The sequence below is a fragment of the Vombatus ursinus genome, unplaced genomic scaffold (assembly GCF_900497805.2).
Source record: "Vombatus ursinus unplaced genomic scaffold, bare-nosed wombat genome assembly UNPS02009918.1, whole genome shotgun sequence".
Taxonomy (NCBI): domain Eukaryota; kingdom Metazoa; phylum Chordata; class Mammalia; order Diprotodontia; family Vombatidae; genus Vombatus; species Vombatus ursinus.
Window position 1 is genome coordinate 2,087,198 of NW_020949696.1, and position 18,229 is coordinate 2,105,426.

The following is an 18,229-nucleotide window of genomic DNA, read 5'->3' on the forward strand; positions in this document are numbered from 1 at the left end:
CACCAGGCCTGCAGTCAGGAAGACCTGAGTTCAAATCCAGCCTCAGACACGTAGTAGCTGTGTGACCCTGGACAAGTCAATTAACCTCTGCTTGCCTCAGTTTCCTCATCTTTAAAATCAGTATAATAATAGCACCTACCCCCTTTCCCCGTGGTTGTTGTGGGAATCAAATGAGATAATAATTATAAAATCTTTATGTGCATAAGTGTTACATAAATGTTAGCTCTCATTACTGTTACTAATATTTGACGTACATTTCAAGAAGGACACCAGACCATTTCCTTGTGCCCCGTCAGAGATAAGATCCTGGGCGGACCAGATGGTAGAGTTTTCCCCCTTCTCCCAAAAAGAGACGTTGATACCTGTTTAAGCTGGTGTCTGGTGCCCTGACCTGGTGTCATGGAGTCACGGTACCCAGGTGTTGTTGAAAGACCTCAGAGGCAAACTGCTTTTGTCCTGACTTAGCCAGACCACCTCCGTGGCAGACAGCCGCACAGCCTCCCTGAGTAGATCTCTGGCGGCAGCCCAGCCCGCTCTGGGCCAGCTCGATGGCTGGTGAAGCTTGTTCCTACTCACCTCCTGCCGCTCTGCCATCTCTCCACCCACGGGTGCTTGTTCTGCCCTCTGGGGCCAGGTAGAAGGAGCCTCATCCCTCTTCAGCATCCACCCTGGCGGATTTCCTAAAGTGCAGGTCTGATCATGCCACCTTTCTTCAATAAACTCCAGTGGCTGTTGTCATCTCCAGGAGCAAATAGAAAATGCTTCGTTTGGCACTCGAAGCCCTTCATACTATACATGCCCTGTCCCTTTTGTACCTCTCCAGCCTTCTTTATACTCCCTGGGACATGCTCTCGGATCCAGTGACGACGACCCCTTGCTGTTCCATGAATAAGACCTTCCATTTCTGGGCTCTGGGCATTTTCTCTGGTTACCCTCCCAAGCCTGGAAGGCTCTACCTCCTACTCTCCAGCAACTGCTGTCTCTGGCTTCTTCTTCTTCTTCTTCTTTTTTTTTTTGCAAGGCAGTTGGGGTTAAGTGACTTAACCAGGGTCACACAGCTAGTGAGTTATCCTTTGTCTGAGGCCGGATTTGAACTCAGGTCCTCCTGACTCCAGGGCCAGTGCTCTATCCACTGCGCCACCTAGCTGCCCCTTTGGCTTCTTTTAAGTCTGTACTTTGTACAGGTAGCCTTTCCCAGCACCTCTTAGTTCTGGTGCTTGTCCTGCTGTTAATTATTTCCTATTCATCCTGTACTTTGTGCCTCTTTGTTTGCTTATTGTCTCCCCTGTTAGATTGTAAGCTCCTTGAGGGCAGGGACTGTCTTTTGCCTCTTTTTGTATCTCCAGCGCTTAGCATAGTGCCTGGCACATAGTAGGCGCTTAATAAATGTTGATTGATTGAAATACATGGAGACAATGCTCCTGTCTCAAGAGTAGTGGGAGCCTTCTGATTTACTTGGCCTGACTTGAGTACTTGAATGAATGAATGAATGAATGAATGAAAGAAAAAGCATTTGTTAATCCCGATCACGTGCTGAGTGCTGTGGGTGCCTCCCTTCAGCACCCTTCCAGGATCTTAGAAATGCCCCCTTTCATAGGAGGCTTCTTCTAGGTCATCCAGATACTGGTGCCTTTCCTTATCCATTCTGTACTTGTATGTACCTAGTTGTTTGAGTGCTGTCCCCCCGGTAGATTGTGAGTTCCTTGAGGACAGGAACTGTGATTTTAAGCCTTTCTTTATATTCCCAGTGCTTCGTATGGTGTCTGGTATGATAGGCATTTGCTAAATGTGTGTTGACTGACTGCCTCCAGGACCTCGGAGGGCATCTGGTCCAAGCCCCTGGAATCGTCTGCAGAGTGTCCCCACCTTCAGCTAGGAGACCTCCAGTGACGGAGCTCGGCGTGTCCTGGGCCAGCTCCCCATGCCTCCATCCTTCTTCTCCTTTCTTCTACCACCCTAGGGACCAGCCTACCTGCTCTTTTCCCAGGGCCTCCACCTGTGCTTTTAAGCTCAGCTTTCTCTCCTCCCAGGTACTCTGGGAGCTTGAGAAATAGCTGTCCACCTCCTTTCCTCCTCTCCTGTCCCTGAAGCAGGGTCCTTGGAATCACTGGAACCTTTCTCAGGGTCTTTATTGCAAATATAGGCAAGTAGAGAAGGGGTGGAGAGATGTGAAACTCCCTAGGAGTCTAGCCAGTGGGCCTCCTGGGCATCCACGGTGATGCAAATGACTTTTCCTTTAATCTGTCTAAAATGCTGCCCTGCACCTTCACCAACTCATCTCTGCCTTCTAATATTGAGAGCCAGCCCCCTCTATCCCTTGTGTGCATCTTATTTGTCCTAATATCAAGAAGAGGTTGTCCACCTCACCTGGAACCCTTTCCCTCTTTACGTTGAGGCTTAATTCATGTGCCACTCCTTTTAAGAGGCCTCTCCTGCTTGGCTCACTTGGTAGTACCCCTGCTCCCACCTCCTCCCTCAAAAAAAAAAATCTGTATGTATTTTGAAATGGATTTACTTAGGATTTCTACTTATCTACTGAAGTAAATGACCACTAAATTTTTAAAAAATGACTCTTTATGTGCATGGGAAGAAAATTATCTAAAGATGCATTAGAATCTCATTTAAACAATAATAAACTACTAACTTTTAGCCAGAAACAAATATGTATGTGTGTGTGTATGTGTGTAGAATGTCAGCTCCTTGAAGGCAGAGGCCATCTCATTTTGAATTTGCATCCCCAGCATCCAATGGATTAGAGTTTAGAGGTTTGATGGAAGCCTCCTATTCTGTTATGTCTGGGAATTGTTGACCCTGGGCAAAGCACTTCATCTCCTGGAGCTTCCATTTTCTCATCTGTAAAATGGAGACAGTATTATGTACAGCATCTCCTTCCTGGGTGGTTGCAAGGGCATTTGGCAGATGAGAGGAAGCCGAAAGGGCGCTGTTGAGTTTGGACTCAGAAGACTCTTGTGTGAGGCCCAGAGAGGTTACCACCTGTGTAACCTTGGACAGATCAAGTAACCTCTTGGGGCCTCAGTTTCCTCCTCAGTAAAATAGAGAGGATCCTTGAAGGTCCCTTCCAGCTCTAAATCAGTGAGCCTGGGAACATCAATTTTATTTTATTTTATTTTATTTTTTTAGTTGTGAAAGGTATCTCCTTTATTTGTCCCCTATTTTTATGCCAACCTGTTAAATTTAGGGCATGTGTCCAATTGGAATTTATTTTTTTAAATTTATTTTTGGTTTTCAATAATTACTTCCTTAAACTTTTGAATTTTAATTTTCTCCCCTTCTCTCCTTACCTCTCTCCCCACGATGGCATGCAATCTGATATAGGTTCTACATATACACGCCTATTAAACACATTTTCACATTAGTCATATTGTAAAAAAGAATTAGAACCAATAGGAACTACAAGAAAAAAGAAACAAAGCAACACAGAAGGAAAATAAGGGCAAATGGTATGCTTTGATCTGCATTCAAACTCGGCAGTTCTTTCTTTTGGATGTGGATAGCATTTTCCATCATGAGACCTTTGGAGATGTCAGATCCTTGCATTGCTGAGAAGGCTAAGTCTATCAATGTTAGTCATCATACAACGTGGCTGTTACTATGTACGATGTTGTCCTGGTTCTGCTCACTTCATTCAGCATCAGTTCATACAAGTCTTTCCAGGTTTTCCTGAAGTCTGCCTGCTCATCATTTCTTATAGCACAATAGTATTCCATTACCTTCATATATCACAACTTGTTCAGCCATTCCCTAATTGACAGGCATCTCCTCAATTTTCAATTCTTTGCCACCACAGACAGAGCTGCTATATGTGTATGTTTATACATGTGGAACCTCAATTTTCTTTTCTTTTTTTGGTGAGGCAATTGGGGTTAAGTGACTTGCCCAGGGTTACACATCTAGTAAGTGTCAGCTGTCTGAGGCCAGATTTGAACTCAGGTCCTTCTGACTCCAAGGCCAGATCTCTATCCATTGTTCCACCTCGCTGCCCTGAACCTCAATTTTAAAGAGCTACAGAAAGGCAAGCTATTATTTAGAGCTTTTTACTAAAGGAAGGTCAGGCCAGAATAACATGGGACAAACAAAAAATTAAATTTAGGGTCACTGCTTTGCCTCTGAGTTAATTCCCTTCCTCTTCTGTGCCTTAGTATATGAAGTAGCCTAATTTAGTATAAAACATTCTGGGTTTGGAGCCAGCAGACCTGGGTTTTCATCCCAGCTTTGATACTTGCTAACTATGTGACCTTGGGCAAGTCATTTCTCTTCCTCTGTAAAATGGATATGATAATACTTATTTACTCTGTCATCTGCAGAGATTTTGTTTGGAAAGTACTTTTCAGTGCTAAAGAAACCTGAGTAAATATTTTGCTTCTCTCCAAGTTGTAAACCCATTCTGATCCACAAACACCCCCCCCCCCCCAACAAATCAGACTGATAGCTCCTTCTGGTTTGGTTTTTTTTTTAATGGTGTTAATGAGTCTGCTTTCCTGATTTTTGGGGATACTCTGGAATCCAAGGTTCCCCCAGACTCTTTCCAATTCAACCTGCTAAGGGTGAATCTAGACTTTGAAAGTGTTTCTAGGAAATGACAGAGCTGGCTCCTGTGCAGGTCTCCTGACTGAAGTCAGCACAGCTTTGCTTCTGTTTTATTATCATTTACTTTACATTTCCACCACAAAAGTCCTCCTCTGATTCCTCACCTGGGGTGGTGCTGATCCTGGCTTCTCGAAGGCTCTGTCAGTAGAACCCAAGCTCTGGTAGGTCCTGCTGAGCTGGAAAGCCCCATGATGAACTGACTCTATGTTTGCCATGGGAGGACCAGTCTAGTTAAATTCAGAAGACAAGAGGACTTGTCTCCTCCCTTGATTTTGGCACCATTCCTCTCTTAATGCTACCAAAGCCTCATTAACTTTCCATTCTCTTAGTCAGGCTGCAGGTCATTCAAACACTCAGATCTCGTTCAGACAAACTGTTGGTCAGGCCACTTTTCCTCCATCTTGTACTTTTGACATTGATTTTTTGAGCCCAAGGGTAGAACTTCACATTTATCCCTATTAAATGTCATCTGATTTAATGCAGTTCGGTGTTCCAGCCTGTTGAGCTCTGGTGATCCTGACTCATCTAATGTGACAGCTTATCCCTCCCAGCTTTTTGTTACATGCAAACTTAATAACTATGTCTTTAAAAAACAGCTATGACAAAAAATAACTGAGCAGGATAGGGCTGTGGACAGATTGTTAGGGACTTTCAGAGACTTCCTTCCAAATGACATTGAGCCATTATGGACTACACTTTGGGTCTGGCTGGTTGTTCAACCAGCCCTAAGGCTGTCAAACTATACTTCCTCTAGCCCCTATCTCTCCATCTTTCCCACAAGGATGGCATGAAAGACTGTCAAATACTTTGTCGAAATCTAGGTAAATTGTAGCTACAGGATTCCTCTGATTTCCCTGTCTGTCAGCCCTGTCCAGAAAGGAAGTGGCTGAGTCTGGTCTGACCTGTAACTGGCTCCTTGGGCTCCAGGCTTCCTTTCCTAGCTGGCCACACACCCTCCTTTTAATAGCACCCCCCAGAATTTTGCCAGGAATTGGAAGTCATACTTTCAGTCTTTGAACTAAAGGGAGTTTGATGAGTCTGCTTTTCCCCTGTTTTGAAGGCTGGGACATTTTCCTTTCTCCAGACCTTCTGTACTCCTTGTGTTCTCCAAGGTGTTTCAAAGGCTCCTGGACTGTGGTTCAGGAATCACACAGGCAGGGTCTTTGAGCAGGGTAGGAGGCAGTTTGTTTGGGGCTGGTGCCTTTAATTCATCACTCAAACTACCCATTTTCTAACTTGCATTATATAGTAATTTGTATATGTAATTCACAACCCCATCTTGCCCCCACCCCCAACTAGATTGTAAGCGCCTCGAGGGAAGGGATGGTGTTGTTTTTCTACTTTATATCTCTGACGCTTAGCACAGTGCTATGCACATAGTAGGACCTCATGTGAGTGCTTCCTCCAATTCAGGAAAAATTCAGTTCAGTTTAACAAACATTAAGTGCTGTCTGTGTACCAAGCACTGAGCTAAGCCTTGGAAGATACAAAATTTAGAAAAAGATAGTTCCTATCCCCAGGGAACTTACTGTGTCCCAGAGAGACAAAGGTACGAGGACACAGAGAAGTAAATAGAAGGAATTTGAGGAGGGAGACCTGGGAAGTCTTCCTGGAGGTGGTGGCTTCTGAGCTAAGCCTTAAAAAGAGATCAAGGTTTCTGAGAGTCAAAGATAGAGACTTATATAGTTAAGAGGACGTTTTAACCCCCCGGGAAAGGCTTGTGTGAACGTTCGAAGTGGGAAATGATGAGTTGGTCTTCAAAGATGTCCAGAAGAGAACAGGCAGAAGGTTAGGAAAAAACACTGATGACTCAGGACAGCTTTGAAAATGACATGTGGAATCTGTTGTGTGCTTGGAGAGAGAGGTGCACTCCGTGTGGTGCTGATGTTCGTAGATGGAAATGCTCATCTCTTGGTATTTGCTAAGTTCAGAATTTTAAAAAAAAACAACGTTCTAAATGCTAAGGAAAGAAAAAAATGGCACATCGAGTTCCAGAAGCAACCAGGAGACCATTTTTGACTGGGGTGTAGGGTATATGAAGAGGAGTAGTATGAAATAAGGCTGGGAATGGATGGTGGAGCCAAATTGTGAAGAACCTGAAATTCCTGGATGGAAACAGGCAATAGGGAGTCTTTAAAGATGTTTGAGCCAGGGAGTAACAACTAAGACCCTTTAGCCATAGGCAGAATAATCTAGCCACTTGGTATAGCAGAGGTGGGGAACCTGCCACCTCGAGGCCACATGTGGCCCTCCAGGTCCTCAAGTGTGGTCCTTTGATGGAATCAGATTCATTTGGAAGCTTTGCCTCACTTAAGGACCTAGAGGGCCACATGTGGCCTTGAGTCCACAGGTTCCCTACTCCTGGTGTATAGAATGAATTGGAAAAGGGAGAGACCAGAGGTATGGAGTCCCTACTTTAAAAAAAAAATTTGCTTTAAAAACCAAATGTTGGAGACAAAGGGATTACATTTTTAAGAACACGTTTTCTAGCATCTACTCCCTTCCTTGATTTCTGGGGGAGTCCACTAGGGCCTAAAGGTCTTTTCCAGCAGATGGGATTGGTTTAGTTTAAAAAAAAAAAAGGAAAAAATGTTCCTTCTACTAGTTGTAAAGACATCTCAATTCTAAAGCTTCAGAATTCAAGTCCGTATTAAATGAGGTATAAGACTCTGACAATGACCACTTTCTCTGCCCTACATTTGAGTTTGTGTGAGTGTTGCGCAGGCAATCATGAGCCTTGGGGTGAGTCTGGGGCCAGTTCTGCCACGACTTTGCTGTCTAATTTTGGGCAATTTCCTCATTTCTGAATTGGGGACGATCCAGCCTTTTTCCAAGGCGGAGCACTCTCATGTGCACACATGCACCTTCCCACTGCCTGTGGAGGCTGTGATTATTATTATTAGAAAGCCCCTGATCCCTCTTCTCCTGGAGGGCCTGGTGTAGCTGTTGATGGGCCCCTTCTGAGGCATGTGGTGCACATGACAGGTTTGTCAATTTAATTCTCCTGAGAAGACACCAGGGTAATTCATGTCTTTGGTCAAGTGCAATTGAAGATGGAAATTGCCATGTGAAGTGCTCAGCCTTAATAGAAATAGTGCCACATTGGGGAAATTAATTTAGAAATTATTGGCCAAAGTACAAAGAGCAGCTTAGTGAAGAGGATTCATTTATGTGGGAGGCCCGCTGCGGCAGAAGGGGGTGGGGCAGGCGTGCTAACCTAGACCTGGACTCCCCGTGGGTGTGTGGGACAGTTAGAAAATAGGAGGGCCTAAGTCTCCTAGCTTGGTGAAGTTGTGTGAGTCCTTCCTAGAAGAAGCCCAAGATTTTAGATCTGAAAAGAACTTTAGAAGATACAACAGACTGTTAGAGCTAGAGGGGAGTTTAGAGCAGAAAACCTAGAACATGGAATGTTAGGGTGAAGGAGGACCCTTAGAATGTAGGACACAGAATGTTGGAACTGGGAAGGCCCTCAGAACATACAATGTCAGAGATGGGAGAACCCTCCGAACATTGAATGTCAGGCTGTGAAAGCCATTAGAACACAGGATGTCAGAGCTGGGAGGGCCCTTAGAACACAGGATGTCAGAGCTGGGAGGGCCCTTAGAACACAGGATGTCATAGCTGGGAGGGCCCTTAGAACACAGGGTGTCAGAGCTGGGAGGCTCCTTAGAACACATAATGTCAGAGGTGGGAGGGCCCTAAGAACACAATATCAGAGCTGGGAAGGCCCTCAGAACACACAATATCAGAGCTGGGAGGGTCCTTAGAACACAGGATATCAGAGCTGAGAGGGCCCTTAGAACAGAGAATATCAGAGCCTGGAGGGCCCTTAGAACATAAAATGTTAGAGTTGGGAAGGCCTTTGCAAATGTCGGAGCTTAGGCAAATTCTTAGAACATAATTTCACAGAATCTTACATCTGGGTGAGATATCACTTAGTCCATTTTGTTCAATTTATAGATGAGGAAATTGAGCTCTCTCTAGGACAAGGGACTCACACAAGGCCTCATCATTCAGTGACAACCTAGAGAATTGTGAATTTCTGAAACCCCAGGAAGGTTTTCTGCTATTTATCTCTCTCCCCAGGAGGCAGTTACTTGTAAAGGCTGGAGGTGTGGGTGAAGGTACAGGTGTGGGGGCAGAAATGACTTGCAGGGAGCCTTTGGAGACATTTGCCACAAAGTTTTGGCTGTTTGAGAGTCCATGGGGCATAGATGGCTGTACTTGCTCCGGGGAAAGCAGGCCTTCCAAATGGGAGGTGCTGGGTGTGAGGATGTGCTCGTAGGAATCATGGGTGGGCGCTTCTGCTCACCTTCCTGAGGAGGGGCATTCTGGAGAGCCCAACATGACTCTTTTTTTCTTGTTTTCCCTAAAGGGCTCTACCTTTCAGAGCTCCTTGGGCCGGTGGGTTCTTGAGATCCTGGGTAGGAGCTCTGAACACGTTTTTTCTGTTTCCTCTCTTGGCAGCATGGCCGACAAGAATGGGGCCCTGAAGTGCACCTTCTCTGCTCCGGGCCACAGCACGACCCTCCTGCAGGGCCTCGCCACCCTCCGAGCCCAGGGCCAGCTCCTGGATGTCATCCTCACCATCAACAATGAAGCGTTCCAAGTCCACAAGGTGGTCTTGGCTGCCTGCAGTGACTATTTCAGGTGAGACCCAGTCAAGTGGAAAAGACGGACTCCCTCCTCCTCCACGACAGGGCTTACCCCCCGCTTTTTGCCATCTCTGGCCTGACCCTTTTCAGCTCTGTCCTCTCGACTGCTAGAGCCCCAGATTAAAGATGGCCTAATGGCTGTGAGGATTTGGCCACCTTTCTGTAGTCTTGCGCCCTCCCTGACAGTGTTGGGGACATCTTTTTAGGGGGTGTCTGATGCGGCTCAGCAGTAATCACTTCCGCTGGTGTGGGGGAAAGGTTGACCTCTCTCCCTACTTCTTTGCCCGGTCAGCCCAAGTTTGGGTGCTGCGGGAGCACTGGTCATGTTTCCAGACCAGAGTCTGGTGTTTGGCCAGCTCTGCCCTGTCCCTTGGGCCTGATGCCCCCCAAATCTCTTTTTTTTTGTGCCATTCCATGGTACACATGGATCCTCTCCAGACTGAGATTAGCTGAGGAAGCTCAGAAATATTTGTTTGGGATGTTTACTAAATTCTCATTTGTGTAGCACTGGGCTAGACCAGTGGCATCCTGGGAATACAAACACCCCAGCCTTTTCTGAAGTACCTTCTGTGTTCAGGGCACTGTGCTGGCTCCTGGGGAAGGTCCAGGAGTTATCTCTGCCTTCACGGACCCAATGCTTTGTACTCAGCATCACATGTTGTGTTGGGCCCAAAGGGGCAGGTTGGTGCTCACTGGGTGGATCAGGGGAGGGGTTCTGGAGAAGGTGGCCCTGGAGCTGGGGGCTTGCTGGGCTCACACCCTGAGGGCAAGGAGAGCACTGCCTATCGCTCTGCTGAGCCAGAGGGAGTAGAGCTGGGAGAGTCCATGGGGCTGGCCTGGCAGCAGCTTCCTTCGTTCTCTCCTGGCCGGAGGAGAAGGAGTTGTGACGCTGGAGAGGAGACAGAGGCAGGAACCTATTCTCCTGGGCTTGTGTCTTGACTTTTGAGAGCTGTCACTCCACAGCAGCTTAAGAAGGGAGGCCCAGTGGTTGTCCCTTAGGCTAAGGGGTTATCGGGGAAGGAGCACGGTCAAAGCCCCCCCTCCCAGAAAGTTGCCAGATGGGTGCAGACAAGATCGGGAGGTCACCGAGCAGGTTTGGCTGTCGTCTGGTCCAGAGCTAGGCCTTGTGACCTTGGAGATGAGAGAAGGGCCTGCCCCGTTCTCGTGGCATGAGCTATTTATCGCTTTGGCTAAGAGGTGCAGGCCGTTGATCTGTTTGTCTGCATAAAGCCCCATGCCAGGACCGCTGTCCAGTCTGGCTCCAGCTGCCTGCTGCGTCTCTTCTGTAACTTTCCCTGGCAGGACACCCAGCCTCAGATTCTACCCTCGTTTTATCCTGGATGGGGCTCGGGAGGGTGATGGGCAGCAGGAAGAGGGGTTCAACACTGGTCTGTGGCCTGGCTCCCTTCTCTGCTGCCTGCAAGGACCACTCTTCCTCAGCGGAAGACCGAAGGAGGAATCCCAGGGGAATGACCACAACAATAATCATTGCTCACCTGTCCTAAGCCCTTTCCCTCCAACAGCCCTTGGAGGGAAGTCATATGGGTACCATTACCCCCCTTTTACAGGTGAGGAAACTGAGACTCAGAGTAGTTGTGGCTTGAGAAAATGTTCATTTGTTGCCCTCTGTGTCCGAGGCACCGTGCTAGGCACCAGGGATACAAAGAGAAACAAAACAAGCTTCCAGTGCCTTACCTCTTACTGGCTGATTCCAGGCCCACGAGGCGTTAAGTGTCAGAGCAAGGCTTGAACTCAGATTTCTCAGCTCTGGGTTTAGGGCTCATGCCACTGCACCACACTGCCTTTGATTGTACCTTCTCAGCCCTTATCTGAGATGAAAAAGAGGGCAAGTGTGAAGGCTGGAGGAGTGAGGGATGCGATGTAGGGTCACTGTCCTTGTGGTTATCCTGGAACGCTTTCACTTGAGCATTGGGTAGAGTTAGAGGGGCTCTTTAGACAGCCCCTGGAGAGAGGATAGGTTAAGGGGGCTACTGGATGGGACCCATGGGGCAGAGCCCCCTGGCATGGCTGCTGGTATGGCCCGGTCTGTCCCCCTGTCCTGCAGCCTGAAGGATGTTCTCATAGTGATGGAAAGCCCGTCCTCCCATCAAGCAGCGTGGGGGCCTCTGGTTAGCCCTTGGAGTGGCTGTGGGGAGGTTGCACAGCGTTGTTAGGAGGGACCTTAGAGGTCACCCAGTTCAAAACCCTGTCTGAAACATGAATTGCCTCTATAACATCCCTCAGGCAGCACAGATGCAAGGAAAGAGCACTGGACCTGGAGTTAAAAGTCCCAGGTCTGAGTGCCAGCTCCTTTACAGCAGGGTGGTTAGATAAATCACATAAGCTCTAGCAGCTTCAGTTTCCTCATCTGTTCAATGGGTCACAGGGCAGACCTTAAAGCACTAGGAAAGGTGAGTCTTAATTGCTGTTATCATTACCCTCAGCATGTGGTCATTAAGTATCTGCTCATACCTCCTAGGTCAGGGAGCTCCCTCCCTCCCGAGGTCTGCAGTGGTGGGGCTGGGGGTGAGGAATTCATTGGTAGCATGGCTAGGAGGGCTTTTCCCCTTTGAACCCTTCCTGACAACTGGGTCTAGATCAACAGAAACGTGTCTAGTGCCTGCTCTCTGCAGGGTCTCTAATGCAGGAGGCTCTAAAGCTGAAAGAAGAGGCCTTGCCCTGCCTTTCAGGAGCTGACAGTGTACCGTGGTGGGCCCTGAATGAATGATGGGGCTCCTCCCTTGGAAGGGCTCGGCCCCTTGTGGCCAGCAGCCTCCCTAAGCTGCGGGGGTCTGGTGAGCCGTGGCCGTCCCGGGCTGGGCTGCCCGTGGGACCGGTTTTCACAACCACAGGTCTCTGGATCTGGAGCTGACTTGGACTGGCCGGTTCCGGTGGATGGTTGGAAGCCTCTGCCTCCAGCTGCAGCTGAGTAGCCGGAGCGGTCATTTAATAATAATTAACAGGCCAAGCAGCGGAGTGTATCAGTCTGCAGGACAGGGCTGAGAGTTGTGTTTCTAGGAGGATGCATGATTTGGGGCAGAGTTTTTCTTTCTTTCTCACCAGGCTGATGTTTCCTTGCCCTGCCTTGGCTTTCTCAGGGTTTCTTGTCTCCCCCCCCCTCCCCATTTGAGTTTCTCCTCTCTTATCCACGTGATTGGCAGCCGACCAAATACCAAATCTTTGTTTCTGACCTTCAGGGCGATGTTCACGGGAGGGATGAGAGAAGCCAGCCAGGACATCATCGAGCTGAAGGGTGTGTCCGCCAAAGGCCTGAAACACATCATTGACTTTGCTTACAGTGCCGAAGTGACCCTCGATCTCGACTGCATTCAGGATGTGCTGGGAGCTGCGGTTTTCCTCCAGATGGTCCCCGTGGTGGAGCTCTGTGAGGAGTTCCTCAAGTCGGCCATGAGTGTGGAGACGTGCCTTAACATTGGCCAGATGGCCACCACCTTCAGCCTGGCCTCCCTGAAGGAGTCGGTGGACGCCTTCACGTTCCGGCACTTCCTGCAGATCTCGGAGGAGGAGGACTTCTTGCACCTGCCCCTGGAGCGCTTGGTCTTCTTCCTGCAGAGCAACAAGCTGAAGAGCTGCAGCGAGATTGACCTCTTCCGCGCGGCCATCCGCTGGCTGCAGTACGACCCCACGCGCCGGCCAGGCGCCAGCCAGGTGCTCTGCCACATCCGCTTTCCGCTCATGAAGTCCTCGGAGCTGGTGGACAGCGTGCAGACCTTGGACATCATGGTGGAGGACGTGCTGTGCCGCCAGTACCTGCTGGAGGCCTTTAATTACCAAATTCTGCCCTTCCGCCAGCACGAGATGCAGTCTCCACGGACCACCATCCGCTCTGATGTCCTCTCCCTCATTACGTTTGGGGGCACGCCCTATACGGACAATGACCGGACGGTCAGTGGCAAGGTCTACCACCTGCCCGACCCCAGCTCCCGCCAGTTCAAGGAGCTGACCGAGATGGAGGTGGGCTGCAGCCACACGTGTGTGGCTGTGCTGGACAATTTTGTGTATGTGGTCGGGGGCCAGCACCTACAGTATCGGAGTGGTGAGGGGGCAGTGGACGTTTGCTACCGCTATGACCCTCACCTGAACCACTGGCTTCGGATCCAGGCCATGCAGGAGAGCCGGATCCAGTTCCAGCTAAATGTGCTGTGCGGGATGATGTATGCCACGGGGGGGCGGAACCGGGCAGGGAGCCTGGCCTCGGTGGAGAAGTACTGCCCCAAGAAGAACGAGTGGTCTTATGTGTGCTCGCTGAAGCGGCGGACGTGGGGGCACGCGGGGGCTGCCGCGAGCGGGAGGCTGTATATCTCCGGGGGCTACGGCATCTCGGTGGAGGACAAGAAAGCCTTGCACTGCTATGACCCCTCTGTTGACCAGTGGGAGTTCAAGGCCCCCATGAATGAGCCCCGTGTATTGCATGCCATGGTCAGCACGAGCAACCGCATTTATGCCCTCGGGGGCCGCATGGACCACGTGGACCGCTGCTTCGATGTGCTGGCTGTCGAGTACTACGTCCCCGAGGCTGACCAGTGGACGACAGTGAGCCCCATGCGGGCAGGCCAGTCCGAAGCGGGCTGCTGCCTGCTGGAGAGGAAGATCTTCATCGTCGGGGGCTACAATTGGCATTTGAACAATGTGACGAGCATCGTGCAGGTGTACAACACGGAGACGGATGAGTGGGAGAGGGACATGCACTTCCCCGAGTCCTTCGCAGGCATCGCATGTGCGCCTGTCCTCCTGCCCCAGATTGCCACACAGAGGTAGCCCCGGGGAGGCCCCAGCGCTCGCGGGCCTGGGGGTGCACTGCCGTCTGCAAGGGGCTTCATGCAGCGGCTCTGTTGATCTTGTCTTTGTTTGCCAGTAACGCGCTGTGCCAAAGGCCGCGCTGTGCCAAAGGCCGGGGGAGAAGGCAAGGACCCAGGTCGGGAGTGTTGATATGCGGTCCCTGGGGTCCCTCCTCTTCCTCTCGTCTAAGATTCTGGCAGCCAGGGGAGCTGAGAGCGCTTGCCAGGGCACTGGGCTGAACGTGTCATGGCTGAAAATCACATCCCCCTCGCACCCCCGCATTGCTCATCATTTCTCAATATTGTTTGTCACAAATGAGGAGAACCCATCAGACTTTTGTTTTAGGCTCTAGGTTTTGTTTTGCTTCTTTCCGTCCTCTGTCGGCTCTGTTGTTTCCGAATGAGTCCAGACGTGATTTCATTAGTGTTGAGTGGCTCCCCAACGTTAGTGGGATGTACTCTCCCCCCCATTCCAAGTTACTTTGTGCGTGTGTTTCTAAAATAAATTTAAGCAAAACTTTTATAACATACAGACCTCCAGGAGCAGAAAGAGACCGAAATAGTTGAGGTTTGTGGATGATGAAAGCGCATTCTTGCCTCTCAATAAGTGATTTTCCCCCCAATGCCTGAGATGCATGAAGATGTCTCTCTGCAGAGTGTGGTGATGAGCGGAGGGGCCAGCCCGGTTCCCTGGGGCAGTCACTTCCCTCTCCCGAGGCATCCTTCTGTGGCCTGCCCCTGGCTCCCTGCCTGGCTTCAGAGCCAGCCAGACCTTCAAGTAACCCTCCTCACCCACTTTCTCAGAGCAAAACCAACAACCAAAGAGACCTTTGGAGATGGCCGTAGTCCTCCAAGGCCATTGGTGGGTGTTTGTTTTTAAAATTCCCCAATATGGGCTGGATGGGGTCTTCATGGGGAGAAATGGAATCCATGGAAAAGCTTGTCCCCCAGGCCCTGGGCCAGTCATTCTCTTGGGAGAGTATGTCTGATTTTCTTTTGGTTACCTTCCCACGTCCCTTCAGGTCAATGCCCTATTGAATTCTACTTCCTCCTCCTCATCATCTTCATAATTAGGACCAATCATTCACATTTTGATAGCTCCCCAATGTTTACAAAGCACCATGTTTGCGACCACTGGGTGAGCACGAGTATTTTTAACCCCATTTTATGGATGGGGAAATGGAGGTTCAGAAATGAGGAAGTCGCCTGTTCAGTCAGGTGGTTGGTGAGTTCAGAACTTGAACCCGGGACCCTGCACTCCAAGAGCCGAGCTGTTTCTTCTTTCTTGCAACCTCCTGTGGTGCAGTGGACAGGAATCCCTTGTCTTGACTTCTTTTTCCACGAGGATTCCAGCCCATTTCTCAGCCACCTCTGTGTTGTCGGCCGACACTCCAAAGGATGGCCACCGATGTCTTCTAAATAAAGATTTGTATCCTCTTGAGGTCGTTTCAGATGTCTGCTTTGCTTCCGATACTTATGGGATAAAACCTCTTTGTGACCAGGTACCGTAGAAAGAAGAACACTCCTCCTGTCTGCTGGGAGTAGCTGTTTCCCCCCATCCTTCTGATATTTTTACTGACTGAGAAGCGGGGACAGAGCAGGGTTTTGTGCGGCCCCATCTCTGACCTCTGAAAGGTTTGCTAATGCTTGGCCACAGCTATTTTCCTCGCCCCTCTCAGCGTGTCGGGGAGCCTCGTCGCCCGTGTTGTGGAAGGAGAGGTGGTCGGGGGAGCCCCTGCCTGGCTAGGGGGCACCAACATGCAGCTGCAGCCGCCATAGCAGTCTCTGCCAAATTTTGGAAAATGCAGTCAAATAAAATTCTTATCCAAGGGTGAAATCTCTGGCGGTAATATTATTTTCAGACTTTTTGTTTTTGGAGGCTCGTCTCATGTCGGTTATGTTCTGTTGTTAAAATTCCTCTCCCCGTTTTCATGCTGATCCTTTCTCTTCCCTGCCCTTCCCCCCCTTTCCTCCTTGCCACTCGGTCCAGAGAGAGGTGGTCCATGTGGTGCCGCATGCTGATCACTGGGTGTTTAGGGGGCACAATTCCCTCCCTCCCGCTCCCAGAGCTGGCTCGGTTCTGGCTGCAGAGGCCTGGTGGGGTGGGGGTGGGAGTTCAGATTGGGGTGGCTGAAGAGGGGGAGGCGGCGGGGGATTGGCCTTGTCCCAGGAGGTTGGGGTTGGAGAAACTGGGCAGGTCCCAAAGCAAGTATGAAGTCATTTGTCCTTCCATATGGACCGGAGGGATATTCTGTGCAAGAGAGAAACAAGCCCCCCCCCCCTTTATGATCTGCCTGTTTCCTTGCTGATCTGCAGAGAACACGCAACTTATTGGTTACATGTTTTTCGAGAATGTTTGACATTCATGGACATTCTTCCAAGACCAATGCTTCTGGGATCATCCTCTAAAGCGTGCATCCGCACACAAGTCCCCGTGCCAGCAGGCAGGGCCCTCCCAGGCAGTGGGCCCAGTGCCCCAGTGAGGCTGTGGGCAAGAGCCCAGAATGGGGGGAGGGGTGCCAGAGAGGGACCTTTGCCTCTCGATCCTGACCTCAGGCTCCCTGGAAACACTGGGGATGCTTGCCGGGGAGTCCCCAGGATCCCCTCCCCTTAAACTACCCTTCAGGCAGCGCGGGAGGGGGACAGACTCCTGGTAAAGTGCGCTGGTAGCTTCGGCAGGGCTGGGGCCTCCTTGCCAGGTCTGAGTCCCCCGGCTCAGCTCGCACCTCTGAACATCTTGTTCCCGAACAGCTGGCAGAGGTGTGGGGGGCGGGGCCTTCCTATCTAGGGGCAGATCCATTACCCAGGGATTGTGCAGAACAATCTCGCCTGGTTGGTGGAATGCCTTTCCCCCTGGAAGAGAAGGGAAAATTATTTTTTGTACTGTAAACTTTAAAAGCTAAAAAGCTGTTTTCAATTTACCAGAAACTGCCTTGGAACTTAACTTTGCAGACGTTTGTGTCCTTCAAAAAAAAAAACAAAAACCAACAACAAAAAAAAACAAGCCTACCCCAAACCACCAGCAATTGTTTTTTGAAGCTTTTCTCTTCACATTGGTGCACAGGGAGAATTTAGAGGCTGCCGGCTGCCAGCCTCCTGACTGCCCCGAATGGACGTCACTGGGGCCGTGGAATAGATGGCCATTCTGAGTGGGGATGGAGGCAGCAAGAAGGCTTCCGTTCCAGATGTCCCGTTCTCATGCAGCTCTGGGCTCAGTGAGAGCAGAAGCTCCCCCCTGCACCTGGGCTCTGGCTGTGGGAAAATGCAGGGTGTCCCTGGGCCAGCTTCATGCAGAGAGGGCTCCCCTCCCGCTCCCATCCACCCATCACCTCCCAAGCTGGCGCCGAATCTGGCCCGGGCTCTGCAAGAAAGCCGCTGTGCAGGGGCAAGGGAGGCCGAGGCAGGGAGGGTTTTGTTGGCCTCTCTGGCTGGGGCTCGCCAGAACGGGGCTTGGAGACTCCACGGAGAGCCAGGGGCGCATAGGGTCCTGGGGGCACTGATAAGAAGGGCACTGATCTGGGCGCAGCTCTCCCTTAGCCCCATGCCCAGAAACCCTGCAGATCCCATTTAGATCATATTCCAGGTGCTAAGGGGACAAAGACAGAAATGAGCAGTAGTCCCCTGCCCTTGAGAAGCTTGCATTCCCCTGGGATCCTCACTTTCCCTTTACCCATGATGCTTGAGAGAGCCTGCAAGTGTGTTTGTTACTAATACCAACAATCTGTCGCACATTGTCATTCGTGAGCCTCCATCCTCGGCCAACTCTGTGAGGTAGCTACTATCATACCCATTTTACAGGTGGGGACGTGGGCTTCAGTGGGGGACTTAGCACCAGTAAGTTCAGGGAGGCTCAAGTGTCCAGAACGAGAAAGGGATCATCTAATAAAACCCATCTTATAGATGAAGAAACTGAGGCCCAGAAAGGTCCAAAAGACCTACACAAGGTGATGGAGGTTGTATCAGAGGGAGGATTTGAATGGTATGGTGGCCCACAGGTGGAATTAGTAGCCAAGGGGCCAAGCTGGAGTCCCACTAATTGAGTCAGATGTGAATTTGAGTACTAGGTCTTAGCTTGCAAGCTTCATGAACCTAGGCAAGCCACTGACCTTTTCTGTGCCTTAATTTCCTCATCTGTATAATGAGGATATTAATATGCTACTCACCTGA

The 18,229-nt window shown here is 50.1% G+C and overlaps 1 protein-coding gene across 1 annotated transcript in view; it reads left to right on the top strand.

Moving 5' to 3' along the window:
* The window catches only part of KLHL26 (kelch like family member 26), a 26,960-nt gene extending 12,819 nt beyond the window's left edge, over nucleotides 1-14,141 (top strand). The window contains 2 exon segments of the mRNA XM_027853035.1: nucleotides 9,076-9,258; nucleotides 12,461-14,141. Of these exon segments, the coding sequence (XP_027708836.1) occupies nucleotides 9,076-9,258; nucleotides 12,461-14,042 (1,765 nt within the window). The 3' untranslated portion in view covers nucleotides 14,043-14,141.
* Nucleotides 14,142-18,229: the final 4,088 nt, after the last annotated feature.